This window comes from Vigna angularis (genome assembly GCF_016808095.1).
Source record: "Vigna angularis chloroplast DNA, complete sequence".
In the NCBI taxonomy this organism is placed as follows: domain Eukaryota; kingdom Viridiplantae; phylum Streptophyta; class Magnoliopsida; order Fabales; family Fabaceae; genus Vigna; species Vigna angularis.
In genome coordinates, this window is record NC_021091.1 from 107501 (window position 1) to 125000 (window position 17500).

Consider the following 17500-nt stretch of genomic DNA (forward strand, 5'->3'; position numbering starts at 1 on the left):
TTTAGCATTGGGTAGACCCCATACAATAACTGTCATAGCTATACCCTATCTTTTATTTCAGTTCTTCGGCAATAGTCAAAAAAACTTTTTGAATTATGGATACAAGAATCCAAATTCAATACGTAATTTTAGTATTCAAAGAAGATTCTTTCAGAATCTTCTTTTTCAATTTTTAAATCCCCTTTTCTTACCAAGTTCAATATTCATGAGATTCATCAATATTTATTTGTTTCGATGTAACAATAAAATTACTAGAAAGATTAATATATCTAGAATAAAGAATAATATATACGAAGCTATTCGCCCACCCCCCACATATTTGATAGCTTCTCCTAGAAAAAAACTTGTAATACCTATTCCATTGGTAATTCCATCAATTCTTTTTTTATCAAAAAAAGAATTGAATTTCACTAATCTTCTGATACTGGCAATTAAATATTTTTCATAAAAAACATCTATATAACCATGATTATACGACCAATTATATATGATATTTTGAAAATTATCGGCAACATTTTTTTGAAGAAAACTTTTTTCAAATAAATTTAATAAATTCAAATTTTTTAAATAGGAATAAACCGATTTGTAAAAAAAAGACGCTATAAAGATTCCCCAAAAAGTGAGACTCACAGAAAAAGTTGCGTTTGTTAAAAATTCATAATAATTAAAAAAATTTTTTGAATCTTTATGTAAAAGGTCTATAAACGGAATTAACAATTTTGATAAAATATCCAAATGTATTCCTTCTTGGCTGAAAGAGATTCCTATGGCACCAACGAATAAAGTAAAGAGCACTAAAACAAGCATAGAAAATCGCATAGTATTGTTAGATTCATTAGGATATAAACAAGCAGTTTTTTTAGTGCCAAAATGAATAATACCAAAAACAAGATGTTTTATATTTTTTATATTTTGATTAACGCGATGTAGATATCTCTTCCGGATAAAAAAAGAAGTGATTTCATTCTTTTTGATTCTTAGTAAAACTAATAAAAAATTTTTGTTTTTTCTTTTAAGTTTTACTTGTTTCTTCCCCCATAAAGATATTGAATAGAATGAACTATTTTTTTTTCCATTAAAATTCAAAAAATGAACGTTTAAATATCCTTCAAAAACAAGTAAATAAATTCGAAACATATAAAATGCAGTTAATCCTGCTGCAGAACAAGCTATTATTGCAAAAATTGGTGAATACAACCAACTATCATTAAGAATCTCATCCTTAGACCAAAAACAGGCAAAGGGTGGAATACCGCAAAGAGAGAGTGTACCCACTAAAAAAAAAGTTTTTGTAATTGGTACATGTTTTGTTAAACCGCCCATAAAAACCATATTTTGACTTTTAGCTGGAGAATATCCGACAAGAGCTTCCATTGAATGAATAATAGATCCAGATCCTAAAAACAACAATGCTTTTGAATAAGCATGAGTAATCAAATGAAATAAAGCGCCTCGATAAGATCCCATACCCAAAGCTAACATCATATAACCCAATTGAGACATTGTAGAATAGGCCAAATTTTTCTTAATATCTTTTTGAGCAATAGCTAAAGTAGCTCCTAATATTACTGTTATTATACCTATAAAAGCTATTGCGTTCATTATTTTGGGTAGCACTACGAAAAGAGGAAAAAGACGAGCCACAAGAAAAATTCCAGCGGCTACCATAGTAGCAGCATGTATAAGGGCAGAAATTGGAGTAGGCCCCTCCATAGCATCGGGTAGCCATACATGAAGAGGAAATTGGGCAGATTTTGCAACTGAGCCAGAAAATAGCAAGAGAGCAAACAGAGTAACAAAAAAAAGATTCATTTCATTTTTAGAAATCAAATTATTTATAATTTGAAACAAATGCCGAAATTCCAAACTACCCGTTATCCAATAAAGACCTAAAATTCCCAATAATAAACCAAAATCCCCTACACGATTTGTTACAAATGCTTTTTGACAAGCATTTGCCGCAATAGGGCGAGTGAACCAAAAGCCTATTAATAAATAAGAACACATTCCAATTAATTCCCAAAAAAAATAAATTTGTATCAAATTTGAACTAGTAACTAATCCCAACATTGAAATATTAAAAAGAGTCATATAAGCAAAAAATCTCAAATATCCTTGATCATGAGACATATAATTATCACTATAAATAAGAACGAGAATGCCAACCGTAGTAATTAATAGTGACATAATAGAAGTAAGTGGATCGATCAAGTAGCCAAACTCTAAAGAGATATCATTATTTATGGTCCAAGACCATACATATTGAAAAATCGAACTATTCTTGATTTGATGAATAGACAAATCAAGCGAAAAAATCATAACTATAGTTAACAATAAGATACTAGGAAAAGCCCAAATACGGCGAATTTTTTTCGTTGCCGTCGGAAAAAGTAGAAGTCCCACTCCTATTAACATCGGAACTGGGAATGGAATAAAAGGTATGATCCATGAATATTGATGTGTATATTCCATACAATAAAGAAAAAATTTAGGATTCTAATGAATTTTGTTTCTTAGGTTTTTCTTTTATCTTTTTTGTAAAGTAAAGGAATGGATTCGGTTAATAACAAAGAAACATAGAATTTAATAAAATAGAATAATCGATTATTAATTATTCTGACTCTTTGGACAATATTTTTTGAACATTAGTTTAGTTCATTAAATTTAACTTAACTAATTCAGTTTTTCTTACAATAAGATATAGCGATATTTGGAAAACTTTCTAAAAAGTATTATATTATTATTATAATATTCAATAAAAAAAATGGAAATTGAAATATATAAAATATATGTCTAATTAGAGAGAAACTTAATTGGAATTTACCAAAAAATGTCTTTCACATAAAATTCTATAACAATAAAAAACTATACTAATTCTATGGCAGTTCCAAAAAAGCGCACGTCTAGATCAAAAAAAATTATTCGGAACACTTTATGGAAAAAGAAGGGATATTTGAAAGCATTAAAAGCTTTTTCATTAGGGCAATCTATTTTTACGGGGAATTCAAAAAGCTTTTTCTGTAACAAATATCAACGTTAGAATAATTTCAATTAACTTGATTCAACGACTCTTTTTTAAATACAAAAATATTCATATAAAAATTATATAGAATATAAGATTCAGTTATTAATTTAGGATCTTTACATTATATATTTAATAGATTCTAATAGAATTATTTCAATTTATTTTATTGAATGTTTAGTAAACAAATATTGTGTTTTAATTGATTCTTTGAATCTCGACAATTGACTAAAATTTGGTTATTATGGTTTCGAGTAAGCCGCTATGGTGAAATTGGTAGACACGCTGCTCTTAGGAAGCAGTGCTAGAGCATCTCGGTTCGAGTCCGAGTAGCGGCATCTTTCTTATCTTCTAAAAAAAAAGGTCCTATAAAGAATTCTTATTTCTATTCCAAGTATTTCTATTTTTTCATTCTATATGGTATTTTCCACTTTAGAGCATATATTAACTCATATATCCTTTTCAGTCGTATCTATTTTAATTTCAATTCATTTGATAACCTTATTATTAGGCAATGAAATCATAGGATTATACAATTTGTTGAAAAAAGGCATGATAATAACCTTTTTTTGTATCACAGGATTGTTAGTTACTCGTTGGATTTTTTCAGGCCATTTACCATTTAGTAATTTATATGAATCATTAATATTTCTTTCATGGACTTTTTCTATCTTTTATATGGTTCTTTGCTTAAAAAAACAAAAAAATTACTATTTCAATACCATAATAACACCAAGTATTCTTTTTACCCAAGGCTTTGCTACTTCGGGTCTTTTAACCGAAATGCATGAATCCTTCAAATTAGTGCCTGCTTTACAGTCCCATTGGTTAATGATGCACGTAAGTATGATGATATTGGGTTATACAACTCTTTTATGTGGATCATTAATATCAGTGGCTATTTTAGTCATTACATTTCAAGAACTCATACAAATTTTTGGTAAAAGCAAGACTTTCTTTTTTTTTTATGAATCCTTTTCTTTTGCCGAAATCAAATACATGAATATGAATGATAAAAATAATATTTTACAACAAACTCCTTTTCCGTTTTATTCGTCTTATAGAAATTATTATAGATATCAATTTATTCAACAATTGGATCGTTGGGGTTACCGTACTATTAGTCTAGGTTTTATCTTTTTAACAATAGGTAATATATCAGGAGCAGTATGGGCTAATGAGGCATGGGGATCGTATTGGAATTGGGATCCAAAGGAAACTTGGGCTTTTATTACTTGGACTATTTTCGCAATTTATTTACATACTAGAAAAAATAAAAAATTGGAATATAGAAATTCTTCAATAGTGGCCTCCATGGGTTTTCTTATAATTTGGATATGTTATTTAGGGATAAATCTTTTAGGACTAGGACTACATAGTTATGGTTCATTTACATCTAATTAATAAAAAAAAAATTCACAAATATTGGGAACATTTGATAGAATAAGAAAAAAAACTCCCAATAAAATGATTAAGAACCCGTTGAATCAAGTAATGTAATATTGATTCAAGGGGTTCTCACAAACAACAAACATATTGAATTAGAATTCAAATTCATTTTTATGTAATTAAGAAAAGAAAAAAAGAAATCCATTTTTTTTTATTGTGCATCGGATTTATTTCTATTTTTTCTTTTTCATTTATTCCCGAAAAATATCTATAAAAAATTAGAGAGAATAGTTTCAACCTTGTCAGCCGAAAATGAAAAAATAAAATCTGGATAAATGCCAATACTTATTACGGGTATAAGGATAGAAATTGAAATAAATAATTCTCGTGGCCCCGAATCAAACAAATAAGAATTTGGTGTATTAAAAAGCTTGTATCCATAGAACATTTGACGTAAGATAGATAATAAATAAATAGGAGTTAATATCATTCCAATTGCGGTTACAAAAGTTATGAGTATTTTTGTGATGAAAAGATATTTTTGATTGGTAATTATTCCCAATAATACTATCAATTCTGCAACAAAACCGCTCATGCCCGGTAATGCAAGAGAAGCCATCGATAAGATAGTGAAAATCGTGAATATTTTTGGCATTGGGATAGCCATTCCACCCATTTCGTCGAGATAAAGAAGACGTAGTCTATCATAACTAGTTCCCGCCAAGAAAAAAAGGGCAGCACCAATAAATCCGTGAGAGATTATTTGTAAAATAGCCCCATTCAGCCCTGTCTCGCTTATAGAACCAATTCCTAAAATTAAGAAACCCATATGAGATACCGAGGAATAAGCTATTCTTTTTTTTATATTGCGTTGACCAAGAGATGTTGAAGCTGCATAGATTATTTGAATGGAACCTAATAGCATTAACCATGGACAAAATATAGAATGAGCGCGAGATAATAACTCCATATTAATTCGAACCAACCCATATGCTCCCATTTTTAATAATATTCCGGCTAAAAGCATACAAGTGCTGTAATGCGCCTCTCCATGGGTATCAGGTAACCATGTATGTAAGGGTATAATTGGTGATTTGACAGCAAAAGCAATAAGAAATCCCATATAGAAGATTATTTCCAGTGCCACGGGATATGATTGATTAGTTAATGATTCAAAATTTAATGTTGGTTCATTAGAACTATAGAAACTCATACCCAGAATTCCCAGTAATAAAAAAACAGAACTTCCCGCAGTGTACAAAATAAACTTTGTAGCTGAATACAAACGTTTTTTTCCACCCCACATAGATAAAAGTAGATAAACGGGAATTAATTCTAATTCCCACATGATGAAAAAAAGTAAAATGTCTTGAGAAGAAAATGTTCCTAGTTGACCACTATACATTGCTAACATCAGAAAATAGAATAATTTAGATTCTCGAGTAACTGGTTGAGCTGATAACGTAGCTAACGTAGTGATAAATCCCGTTAATAAAAGAGGTCCTAGAGAGAGTCCATCTATTCCGAATCTCCAGTAAAAGTCAAAAAAATGGATCCATTTATAATTTTCTGTCAATTGGATTAGTGGATCATCCAATTCGAAGTGATAACAAAATACATAGGTTATTAGAAGGAGATCTATGAAACATATACAATAAGTATACCATTTAATTGTCTTATTTCCTTTATGGGGAAATAAGACAATTAAAGAACCTCCGACTATTGGCAAAACTACAATTGTTGTTAACCAAGGAAAATAATTCGTGATAAAAATAAGATATACTTAGACTACAAAAACCCGGGCTCAAAATATTTTTTTATTTTGAGCCCGGATTTTTGCCAGTAAAAAAAAAGTACTTGTATGCGGTTCTTTTTGAAACGTATCAATAAGCTAGACCCATGCTTCGAGTTGTTTCATGCCATAAATAAACTCTAACACTTAAGAAATCCGTCGGACAGGCGGATTCACACCTCTTACAACCAACACAGTCCTCTGTTCTTGGGGCAGAAGCAATTTGTTTAGCTTTACATCCGTCCCAAGGTATCATTTCTAATACATCTGTTGGGCAGGCTCGTACACATTGAGTACATCCTATACATGTATCATAAATCTTTACTGAATGTGACATTGGATCATAATCCTTGAACATCAAAAATTCAACAATTTCAATCTAGTAAATGGGTAAACCAATTCTATATAGGATATATATATATATATATATATCTATATTATATACCAGATGAATCAATGATTTATAAGAATTTTGCTACTAAAAATAGGTTTATAGATTAATAACTAATAAGAGAATAGAACCAAGATACTTTGATTTCTTATCTTTGTTTTCGCAAACATGATTAAAAAGGATATATCATTTCTGCTAATTTGAATGGATTATATAGTACACACTATTCAAAATTAGACTTTTTTTTATGAGTAATACTATTTATTCAACAAATTTGATTGATTGATACGGGTTGATTTTCTATTACGATATATTGAGGAAACAATAGCCGGTCCGATAGCTGCTTCAGCGGCTGCAACAGCTATAACAAAAATTGAAAAAATATTTCCTTTTAATTGCCGCCTATCAAAAAAATCAGAAAAGGTTACGAGATTTATATTAACTGCATTTAGTATAAGTTCAAGACACATAAGGGCTCTAACCATATTTCGGCTCGTGATCAATCCATAGATACCTATAGAAAATAAATAAGCACTCAAAACAAGTGCATGCTCGAATATCATTGACCAACTCCTTTTCAATTTTTATTCATTTCGATCTGAATATGAATTCAACGGATTTTATTGCCTAACATAATAAGTCTACAACAAAATCAAGTATTTGCAAAAAGATTTTATACTTTATACATAAATATTATTTTTCGTTAACATATAATTCAACAAAAAAGAAATGTGAGAAAATCTAACAAAATGTGATTTATATTATTAGTTCGAAAAATTTATTATTGGCGAGCCACAAAAATTGCACCTATTAAAGCAACTAAAAGAATTATTGAAATTAGTTCAAATGGGAGAAAAAAATCTGTTGATAAATGAATTCCAATTTGTTGACTAGTACTTATCAAATCTTGCTCTAAAATCTGATTGGGTCTTGTCGTCCAAATAATTCCGTGCCATGATGTATCTAGAATAGTAGTTATTTGTGAAAGAAAGATACTGGTACAAACCATCAAAGTAATTCCATCCCCAACGGTCCAAACACGAAAATTTTGGTAATAGTCCGAACCATTCATAAACATAACAGCAAATATTATTAAAACATTTATAGCGCCCACGTAAATAAGTAGTTGTGAGGCAGCTACGAAATGGGAGTTTGATAAAATATAGAATAAAGATACACAAACAAGAACAAGTCCCAATGAAAAAGCAGAAAAAATAGGATTCGTAAAGAATACTACTCCTAGACTTCCTAATATGAGACCTGATCCAAGAAAGATTAAAATAAAATCATGTAGCGATTCGGACAAATCCATTATATGTAAAAGAAGAGATAAATAGAAATTTCATGACCTTATTGATATGACCAGGAAAAAACTTGTTAAATACTAAAATTATCTGTGCATAGAATTGAACTAAATCCTAAGATAAGATATGTGAATTGTTATTAGGTACAGTTGTTATAGAATCAATGTCATTTGATTCTTTTCTTTTTTTTATGCCAAAGAGTCATTTCAAAAAAATAGAATATCTTTTTTTTTATAGAGAGAAATTAGATTCTTTTTGTGAAGAATTTTGAAATCATTTTATTTGAATTGTTCGAATTGTATAATCATCAATTACTGATACTGGTAAACGACCCAAAGCAATTAGATTATAATTCAATTCGTGGCGATCATAAGTTGAAAGTTCATATTCTTCGGTCATTGATAAACAATTTGTTGGACAATATTCAATACAGTTACCACAAAATATACAGATTCCAAAATCAATACTGTAATTAAGCAACCGTTTTTTCCGAATATCAGTTTCTAGTTTCCAATCAACAATGGGTAGATCTATAGGACAGACACGAACACATACTTCACAAGCAATGCATTTATCAAATTCAAAATGTATTCGACCGCGAAAACGTTCTGATGAGATTATTTTTTCATAAGGATATTGAATAGTTACGGGTAACCTATTTGCGTGAGATAAGGTAATCATGAGACCTTGACCAATATACCTAGCAGCTCGAATTATTTGTTCACTATAATTTATGAATTCAGTTACCATAAGGAACATATCGTGAATAGCTCTGAATATTTTTTTTCTTTCTCTTGTTTAAAACAAGTTCTGAATTTTGAATATAGAAGGTCCACATTTTTTTTTACAGTGAAAACAGTTGAGACGACGTTGTTAATAATAGATTACCAAGAGAAATGGGTAAAAGAAACTTCCACCCAAGATTTAATAATTGATCTATTCTTAGCCTAGGTAAAGTCCATCTTGTTGTGATAGAAACGAATATGAATAAATAAGTTTTAACTAGTGTAATAAAGATACCAATTATCGTTACAAAAACTCCGTATGTTTTATTTATTTCAAAAAAATTAGAAACGAAGATGTACGGAATAGAGATATTTGAACCACCAAAATAAAGAACTGTTACAAATAAGGAAGAAACAAATAGGTTTAAATAGGAAGCAACATAAAATAAACCAAATTTGATACCGGAATATTCGGTTTGATAACCCGCTATTAGTTCTTCTTCCGCTTCTGGTAAATCAAAAGGTAATCTTTCACATTCTGCTAGGGAAGAGATTAGAAAAACGAGGAAACCCATAGGTTGACGCCACAAATTCCATCCCCAAAAACCATATTTGGATTGTGCATCAACTATATCAACTGTACTTAAACTGTTAGATAATCCTAGTCGGTGATGACATTACTGTTACCATCTCTATTACAGAACCGTACATGAGATTTTCATCTCATACGGCTCCTTTAAAGCCTTCAAAAAATATAAGAACCCGTCCGATTATTTATCCCTTGATATATACCTAAGATAGAGAAGATTCTATTTTCTCGGACGGTTCTGAATTAGACCCATTGAATTCTGTCTGTTCTAAAAAAAATTTTAAATGAAGACACACTTATTTAAAAAATCAAAACATTTGAACATTTATTGAATTTCTTTAGATAAATAAAAAATAGAAAAGGTACTTCTGAATTGATCTCATCCTTTAAAAAATTCAAAATTAAATTTGTTGAGTAATAACTTAATTTCATTTTTGCATAAAATACTCTTTTAAAATTATCAAGAACTCCCACATCATTTTCGATTCCGAAAAAGAATTAGATGTTCCTTTTTTAAATTCAATTATGACTATCTCCATAAATATGGAGGATATAAGACAAAAAAGAAAAAGGAGATCACTTTGACCTCTTATCCTTTTTCTTTTTTGTGCAAGCAAAAGAAAGGGGACTTCCAAAAATTAAAGGATTATTTCGTTCCTGATAGTTATTTATTCAATCAATGGATGGAAGTATACTCTAGATCGGAATTGTGGGGAGTACTGCCTTATTTTTTCTACCAACTTCAAGTCCCCATTAGTATTCTTTTTCTATTATACATAAATACTCTTTTGGATAATTTCAAAAATAAATATACGTTACTAATCTTTTGTGTATTTTGGTGTTTCTAGCCATCCATTCATTTTTTTTATTATATTAATATATTAATCCCTTTTTTTAATTTTGTTAATATATGTATGCTAATTCATACAAATGATATTGAAAATTTTAAAAAGGTTGGTCTTTTGCGTCCGCTTCAAGACTGGATTACTAATCAACAAATCTTGGGAAAAACAACCACTTCTATATATAGAATAAAATATATAGAATCTAATTCTAGAATTTCATTTATTTTTTCACCTTATTCTTATACATAGAAAATTAGACTCAATATTTTTACTGCAATTTGAAATAATCATACTTTCTCTATCAGTAATAGAGTATGTATTCTATCAATTATATTCAATAAAAGCTGTTTTATTGCACTCATATAACTATCTGATTCAATTATTCAATCCAAATGCGAAAAGAATATAGATATATTCTTTATAGATTCTTTTTGTACTTTAAATATTAAATATAAGGAGAGGCTTATAGGAAAGAGTATCAAAAAATTTCTGTCTCAACGAAGCACACATAGAGATATCGATAACACACATAGAGTTAATGGTATTTCATAACTAATTGATTGAGCAGCTGCTCGTAGACCACCCAAAAAGGAATATTTATTATTTGACCCATATCCTGACATAAGAAGTCCAATGGGGGCAATACTCGAAATAGCAATCCATAAAAAAACACCAATATTCAGATCAGATAAAACAAAGTTATAGCCAAAAGGAATTACTGAATAGCTTATTATAATGGATATGACTGAGATAGATGGTCCGAAACTAAATAAACGAATATCTCCTCTAGATGGAATAAGATTCTCTTTAAAAAGTAATTTTGTTCCGTCTGCTAGAGCTTGAAGAACTCCAAAAGGACCGGTGTATTCAGGTCCAATACGCTGTTGTATCCCTGCAGATATTTCTCTTTCTAACCATACAATTGCTAGTACACTTATAGTAATTCCTAATATCAAAATAAAAATAGGCACAAATACCCAAAGAATTCCATATATCTCTTTAAAAAATTGCAATCTGAAAAAAAAATGTATATCTTGTATTTCTGTTAAATCAATTATCATTTCAACGATCAACTTCTCCCATAATAATATCTATGCTACCTAGTATTGTCATAATATCGGCCAATTTCATTCTTTTAACTAATTGAGGAAGAATTTGCAAATTTATAAAACCGGGCGGATGAATTTTCCATCTCCAAGGAAAACCATTTTGATCCCCTATTAGAAAAATCCCTAATTCTCCCTTGGGGGCTTCAATTCTTACATAAAGTTCTTGTTTTGGCAATTCAAAACTCGGGGACGATTTTTTACTAATAAATCGATACTCAAACTCATTCCATTCTGGCTCTTTTTCTCTATCAAAGCAGCGGATTTCTAAATTTTCATATGGCCCGCCGGGAAGTCCTTCCAAAGCCTGTTGAATAATTTTTATGGATTCTATCATTTCACCAATTCGAACTAAATAACGAGCTAATGAATCTCCTTCTTTTTGCCATTGAACTTCCCAATGAAATTCTTCGTAACATTCATAATTATCCACTTTACGTAGATCCCATTGTATTCCGGAAGCCCGAAGCATCGGTCCTGATAAACCCCAATTAATAACTTCTTTTACATCAACTACACCGACGCCCTCAACCCGTTCTAAAAAAATAGGATTTCGCGTAATAAGTTTTTGATATTCAGCAATACTTGTTAAAAAATAATCGCAGAAATCAGAACATTTATCTATCCAACCATAAGGTAGATCAGTCGCTACCCCTCCGATACGAAAAAAATTATGCATCATTCTCATACCTGTGGCAGCTTCAAATAGATCATATATGAATTCTCTTTCTCTGAAAATATAGAAAAAAGGTGTTTGTGCACCAATATCTGCCATAAAAGGTCCTAGCCATAGTAGGTGAGAAGCTATACGGCTTAACTCCAACATTATTACTCGGATATAGCTGGCTCTTTTAGGTACTTGAATATTTCCCAACTGTTCTGGTCCATTTACAGTTATTGCTTCTGTGAACATAGTAGCTAAATAGTCCCAACGTGTTACATAAGGCAGATATTGTATAATTGTTCGGTTTTCCGCTATTTTTTCCATTCCTCTGTGTAAATAACCCAATATCGGTTCACAATCAATAACATCCTCACCATCTAGAGTAACAATAAGTCTAAGAACACCGTGCATTGATGGGTGGTGAGGCCCCATATTTACTATCATGAAGTCCTTTCTTTTAGTTGAGATATTCATAGGTTTTTGCTCGATTTATTCTTTTATGAATCGCTTAAAAAAAAAGTTCATCAAAATTCAAGATCTAATAAATCGAATAATTGAAAATTACTCTTCAATTTAACGAATTTGTGACTGCCGAATATTAAACTGATTGATTAATTTTTTATACCGTATTCCATCTTTCTTTGACAAATAAGACAGTAATCTTTGCCGTTTTCCCAAAATTTTACGTAAACCTCTTTGGGATGAATAGTCTTTTCGGTGCAATTCAAAATGTGAAGTAAGTCTTCGTATTCTATTGGTAAATTTGAATATTTGAAATTCAACCAATCCCGGTTTTTTTCCTTTTTTTTCTTGTGAAATAACAGGTATAAATGACTTTTTTACCATAAAAAAATAAAAGTTTTTCCTTCTCCTCAATTTTTATAGATATTTTTATTGATCAGTAATTATAATGACACTAATTTTTAATTTTTTGATATAAATCCGAAATCTAATTTTTTTTATAACTGAAATCAATCCAATTTAAATTGAAATCAATCCAATTTAAATTGAAATCAATCCAATTTAAATAGATAGAGTATAAAGGAGACTAGTTTGATACATTAAAAAAAAGAGAATTTTGTTAATTCTTTTTTTTTTATGTATACATCATTGAATTAAAATCACTGCCATACCAAAATGCGTGTCTTCTATTTAGCCTATTTATCTATCTATAGATAGATAAATAGGCTAAATAGAAGACAAAATTAGATTAACGAATTTTCACACGCGGATACATATGTATCCTTACTATACTGAAACGGCTTCCATTATGGGTATTAAACCAATAACGATTTATACAAGCTAAATCTTCTAATCGATATTTTGGCCAAAGAAAAATTTTTAAATTCATTAGTTTTTTTTTCTCTTTCTCATTTCTTTTTTTAGTCAAAACTTTAAAACAATTTTGGACTTTCTTTTCATTATAAAATATTGTGTTTCTATGCATACTATTTATATTTTTTGGATCTAAACAAATTCTAATTCTCAACTCTCTACGACATCTAGCAGATAAAATGTTTTCAGGAACAAGTAAATTAAAATTCTCTTTTTCTTTGTTTTCTGTTATCTTTTGATCTTTTGTTCTTGTAATGTATTTATCAAAATATTTATTATTAACATGAATTTTTTCTGAGTATTTTTTATCAATTTTGTGTTTATTCTTATGAATTATTGAAAGACCCATCGTTTTATACTTAAAAAATTTTTTATTATTTTTTCTAGACAGGCGAACTGGTTCGATAACAAATAGTTCTTTTTTCCTAAATTTATTATTTTTCTTTTTCCTTAAGCCTGGAAGAGTGAAATTCTTCTGATTTTGAATCATCATAATATCTAGACCTAGTTCTCCTCTTTGAATAGAGGCTATAGTAAGTTTTCTTAAATTTTTCAATCTAATCAGGAGACAATATACTTTTACATTGTTAAAGATTTTTTTACCTAAGATATTTTTCCAGTTTAAATGTAAATTAAAAAAATTTCTTACTAAGAATTGAAGTTCTTCCTCCATATTGTTCTTGGTTTTTTTTTTCGATGTTCTAAAACCATCTATTCTTTTTTTCTTTCTAGTAATACTCTTTTCACTAACATTTTGATTTCCTTTAGAATGTAAATAAATAGAATGTAAATAAAGTAATTTGATTGGTATAATTTGCGAGTTACCCCTATATGTATTATAAAATATCACAAATTTGGAAAAGAACCAAAATTCCGGATTGCATATGGAACGATTTAGTATTTTTCTATTGATTCCCATCCAATTCAAATATTTTCTATCCGGATTTTTTTCCATATTTATAATAAGAGTATCTTCTGCTATATAATTCTTGATCAAAATATTACTTATTCTATCAAATAAGTCTTTTTTATATGTATTGTAATTAGAAGAAATCAATGTGTTTTTATTTGATTGAAATAGGGATCTATATCGATAAATATATGAGTCTTTCTTATTTGCATAATTCATAAAATTATAGGATAAAAGATCATATTTATATTGTTTTCTAATTTTTTTTTTTAATGTGACTCCTTGTTGTTCTTTGTCAAGAATTAATGGGCTTTTTCCATATGAATCCCATTTGGTTAAATTTTTATTTTGAGCTATACCACATTTAGTGATTCTATTTCTCCATTTTTGTGATACTAATTTGGACCAGCTACTGTTAGATAAGTCATATTGATAATAATGATTCTTTAACCAATTTGTCCATTGATTTAGTTTAGAATTGAGCAGGTTATTTTGTTTTCTTTTAGAATGAACTATTCCTTGTGCTCCAAAAAAAGAATCCTTTATTTCATTTTTAAGAAAAAAAAAATTTTTATGATATTGAAAAACAAGTCTTAACTTATATATGTTTATGTTAAGAATTCGGGTTTGTAACAAATTTAAAAATACATATGGTTGTGACAAAAAGGAGACATCAAAATAATTATGGGAATTCGCATTCCTATTATTAACGTATTTGTGTAATTTTAAAATAAAGGGAATTATACTTTGATTTGTTTTATAAGTTCTTTCTATAGTTGGTTCATTATCGTAAAGCCATTTATTTAAAAATTTTTTTGTTGATTCAAGAAAAAGTTGTAGCTGGATTTTCAGAATACAAATGATATATAGAAAGATATCTATGTATATTTTTTTAATGAAAAATTGAAAAAAAGAATGTGATTTTTTAGTTAATCTAATATTTCTTCTTTGGAATATCTGCAAATTTTTTTTTCCGAATTCTATCCTTTTACTATCATAAATTTTTTTCTTCGAATGAATATTTGTCTCTGGAATTACAAGTCCTCTTTTCTTTTCTTCTTTTTTCATTTTTTCTATTTTTTTTATAACTACTTTTTTTTTAGTATTCAGATCCTTTATAGATTTTTTTTTCAATGAACAATTTGTCAACTTTATCGATTGAATTGAAATGGTTGCTTCAGAAATCATTGAATTATTATTCCAAATTGTTGAATCTTTTTTGTTTTCGCTCAATTCATCGAGTTTTTTGGGTTTCCGTTGAATAAATAAATATTTTAAATTTAAAAATTCTTGTCTTTTTTTCGCGAGGAATACTATACTTTTTTGAATAATTTCAAGAATACTTTGGATGATCCCTTTTGTTTTTTCTATTACGATATTTAGAAACAATTTGAATTTTTCACTAAAAACTTTTAGAACCCCAAAAGTGAAAAATTCAAATTGTTTCTTTTTTTTTTTTAGTTCTTTTATAATGGGGTCGACAAATTCAAATCGATTTTTCGTGGAACTAGAAAAAGGCAATTCTACTTCCATCCCCCAAACTGTTAAAAAACAAAAGTTCTTTTTTTTCTTTTCATTTTTTTTCTTTTCATTACATCGTATTTTAGATTTATGCCAAGGTTTTAGACGAAAAGGAAATAATATTTTTATTTGAATCCCATCTGTTAGCCATTTTTTAGGAAACTCTCTTTCGGATAATTGAACGCCGTTATACGTGCATTTAATATACATTTCTCTCTTCCAATCCATATAATCTTCAGACCATTCTGGAATTTGAAAAAATAGTATACGGAGCGTATTTTTAATTATTATCAATGAAGGTAATATAATATATTTCCTAATAAAGCATTGGGTTATTAATAAAACACCTCTTATTACTTGAGCAAATATAATGCTATCCCAGGCTTCTGCTATTTCTATACGTTTTCTTTCCGCATTTTCCTTTTTTTTTTCCTCTTTCGGACTTTTTTTTGTTTTTTCCTCTATAGAACCTAAAATTTGAAATTCTGTCTTTTTTTTCTTTTGAATCCAAATATTTAACATAAAAAATATTTTCATTGATTTTAAACTATCAAAAGAAAAGAATAATGATTTTTCAATTTTATCCAAAAAAAGCGGCGAATGCACCCTTTTTTGAAAAAATTTCCAAGTAACTGTTTTCCGTCTTTGAGCACGGATAGATCCTTTTATTATGTCTCTTCGAAAATCCGATTGTTGGGAATAACGTTTTAAAGCCAATTCGTTTTTTTTTTCAGTATTTTCAGTATCTCCAATATCATTATAAGTCTTGTATTTCTTAAAAAATTTATGTTTATTAGTCAAAATGACTACACGTTTGCCTTTTCTAGAACGAATTTGAGAATTATCTGTTTCAATTTTTCCACCTAGTTGTTCTAATTCGTCCATAAATTTGTATGACCATCGAGGTACTTTTTTACAGATTTCGTTTCTTTTAATAGACTTAGTGGTCTTTCGATTTACTTTTCTTTTTTCGTTCAAATCAGTTGTAATTGCATCAAATAATATTTTTATTATTTGTTTTTTTTCTGTGTCATAATTAGAATTCATTTTTACTTGTTCAGGTTCTGTATAAGGTACTTGCGAATTTAAGTTTGACACTAATTTTTTCGAAAATTGACTGATTAGATTAAAAAGAAATGTAGTTACTAATAATTTTTTATCAAATGTTTTTCTATTTTCCTCCCATTTTGGAGAATTACTATTATTCTTTTTATCAATCTTATTAGAAAGAAAGATATCTTGAATTTTATTTATAAAAATGTTATTTTTTTTGTAAGTTTTTTCATGTTGTATTGAGGTTGAAAACCCTTTTTTGATTCGTCCACGAAAGGGTCCGTTTAAGAAAGGATCTTTTGTTTTAGTTAAATATTTTTTTTTAGTTTCATCATTACAAAATCGAATTTTATTTTCGAATATATCGAGGGAAATCAATTTCTTATCTATCAGTTTTGTGCGATTTATAAATTCCTTGCTCAATTTGTTTCTTTTTTCTTCATTCCTATAGCGCGAATCATTATACAAATCATCATAGGAAATTTTCTTTTTTGTGAAGAAATCGATTTTTGTTTCCATCAGTTTTTCAAAAGTTGATAAATTTTGTGGATACGTAAAAGATATTTTTTCTCTTCCATCACTTTGATATGTCTGAAAAAAAAATTCTGAAATTTCATTTTTTACAATGTTTTCAAATTCATTATTTTTTATATATCGAAATGGACGATTCCATCGTTTATAATTGAAAAGAATATTTATAAGAGGTTTTTGTAACTTATCTTTGTTGTTGGATCTTTTTTCTTTCGTTCGTATCCTTTGCAAATTTGTTTCGATATCCTTTTTTTTTCCTTTTTTATAAATTTCATTGCTTTCTTTACTTTCTAATAGTTTTTTACTAAAAAAAGGGGGGGGTA

The 17500-nt window shown here is 28.6% G+C and overlaps 11 protein-coding genes, 1 non-coding gene and 1 further gene across 12 annotated transcripts in view; 3 read left to right on the forward strand and 10 right to left on the reverse strand. All coding sequences in view use genetic code 11, as the record gives it.

The window, feature by feature from the left end:
* Nucleotides 1–222: 222 nt before the first annotated feature.
* ndhF (NADH-plastoquinone oxidoreductase subunit 5) lies at nt 223–2472 on the reverse strand. Its single transcript has one exon. The coding sequence runs from the start codon at nt 2470–2472 to the stop codon at nt 223–225; it is 2250 nt and encodes a 749-aa protein (YP_007889766.1).
* A 406-nt stretch (nt 2473–2878) lies between these two features.
* rpl32 (ribosomal protein L32) lies at nt 2879–3040 on the forward strand. Its single transcript has one exon. It carries the CDS (start codon nt 2879–2881, stop codon nt 3038–3040), a length of 162 nt encoding a protein of 53 aa, YP_007889767.1.
* Nucleotides 3041–3280: 240 nt separating this feature from the next.
* On the forward strand, nt 3281–3360 carry trnL-UAG. Its single transcript has one exon. It is a non-coding gene; the product is annotated as a tRNA-Leu (tRNA).
* Nucleotides 3361–3439: 79 nt separating this feature from the next.
* On the forward strand, nt 3440–4426 carry ccsA (cytochrome c heme attachment protein). The gene has a single exon. It carries the CDS (start codon nt 3440–3442, stop codon nt 4424–4426), a length of 987 nt encoding a protein of 328 aa, YP_007889768.1.
* A 253-nt stretch (nt 4427–4679) lies between these two features.
* Nucleotides 4680–6176, reverse strand: ndhD (NADH-plastoquinone oxidoreductase subunit 4).
* Nucleotides 6177–6294: 118 nt separating this feature from the next.
* Nucleotides 6295–6540, reverse strand: psaC (photosystem I subunit VII). The gene has a single exon. The coding sequence runs from the start codon at nt 6538–6540 to the stop codon at nt 6295–6297; it is 246 nt and encodes an 81-aa protein (YP_007889769.1).
* A 311-nt stretch (nt 6541–6851) lies between these two features.
* ndhE (NADH-plastoquinone oxudoreductase subunit 4L) lies at nt 6852–7157 on the reverse strand. Its single transcript has one exon. The coding sequence runs from the start codon at nt 7155–7157 to the stop codon at nt 6852–6854; it is 306 nt and encodes a 101-aa protein (YP_007889770.1).
* A 218-nt stretch (nt 7158–7375) lies between these two features.
* On the reverse strand, nt 7376–7906 carry ndhG (NADH-plastoquinone oxidoreductase subunit 6). The gene has a single exon. It carries the CDS (start codon nt 7904–7906, stop codon nt 7376–7378), a length of 531 nt encoding a protein of 176 aa, YP_007889771.1.
* A 265-nt stretch (nt 7907–8171) lies between these two features.
* ndhI (NADH-plastoquinone oxidoreductase subunit I) lies at nt 8172–8657 on the reverse strand. The gene has a single exon. The coding sequence runs from the start codon at nt 8655–8657 to the stop codon at nt 8172–8174; it is 486 nt and encodes a 161-aa protein (YP_007889772.1).
* An 85-nt stretch (nt 8658–8742) lies between these two features.
* On the reverse strand, nt 8743–11118 carry ndhA (NADH-plastoquinone oxidoreductase subunit 1). Its single transcript has 2 exons — nt 10567–11118; nt 8743–9282 (listed from the first exon to the last, which is right to left on the reverse strand). Exons 1-2 carry the CDS (start codon nt 11116–11118, stop codon nt 8743–8745), a joined length of 1092 nt encoding a protein of 363 aa, YP_007889773.1.
* A 1-nt stretch (nt 11119) lies between these two features.
* Nucleotides 11120–12301, reverse strand: ndhH (NADH-plastoquinone oxidoreductase subunit 7). The gene has a single exon. It carries the CDS (start codon nt 12299–12301, stop codon nt 11120–11122), a length of 1182 nt encoding a protein of 393 aa, YP_007889774.1.
* A 99-nt stretch (nt 12302–12400) lies between these two features.
* On the reverse strand, nt 12401–12673 carry rps15 (ribosomal protein S15). Its single transcript has one exon. The coding sequence runs from the start codon at nt 12671–12673 to the stop codon at nt 12401–12403; it is 273 nt and encodes a 90-aa protein (YP_007889775.1).
* A 364-nt stretch (nt 12674–13037) lies between these two features.
* The window catches only part of ycf1 (hypothetical protein RF1), a 5172-nt gene continuing 709 nt past the window's right edge, over nt 13038–17500 (reverse strand). Inside the window, exon 1 of the mRNA in view lies at nt 13038–17500. This exon is cut by the window's right edge and continues 709 nt beyond it. Coding sequence (YP_007889776.1) covers nt 13038–17500 — 4463 coding nt within the window.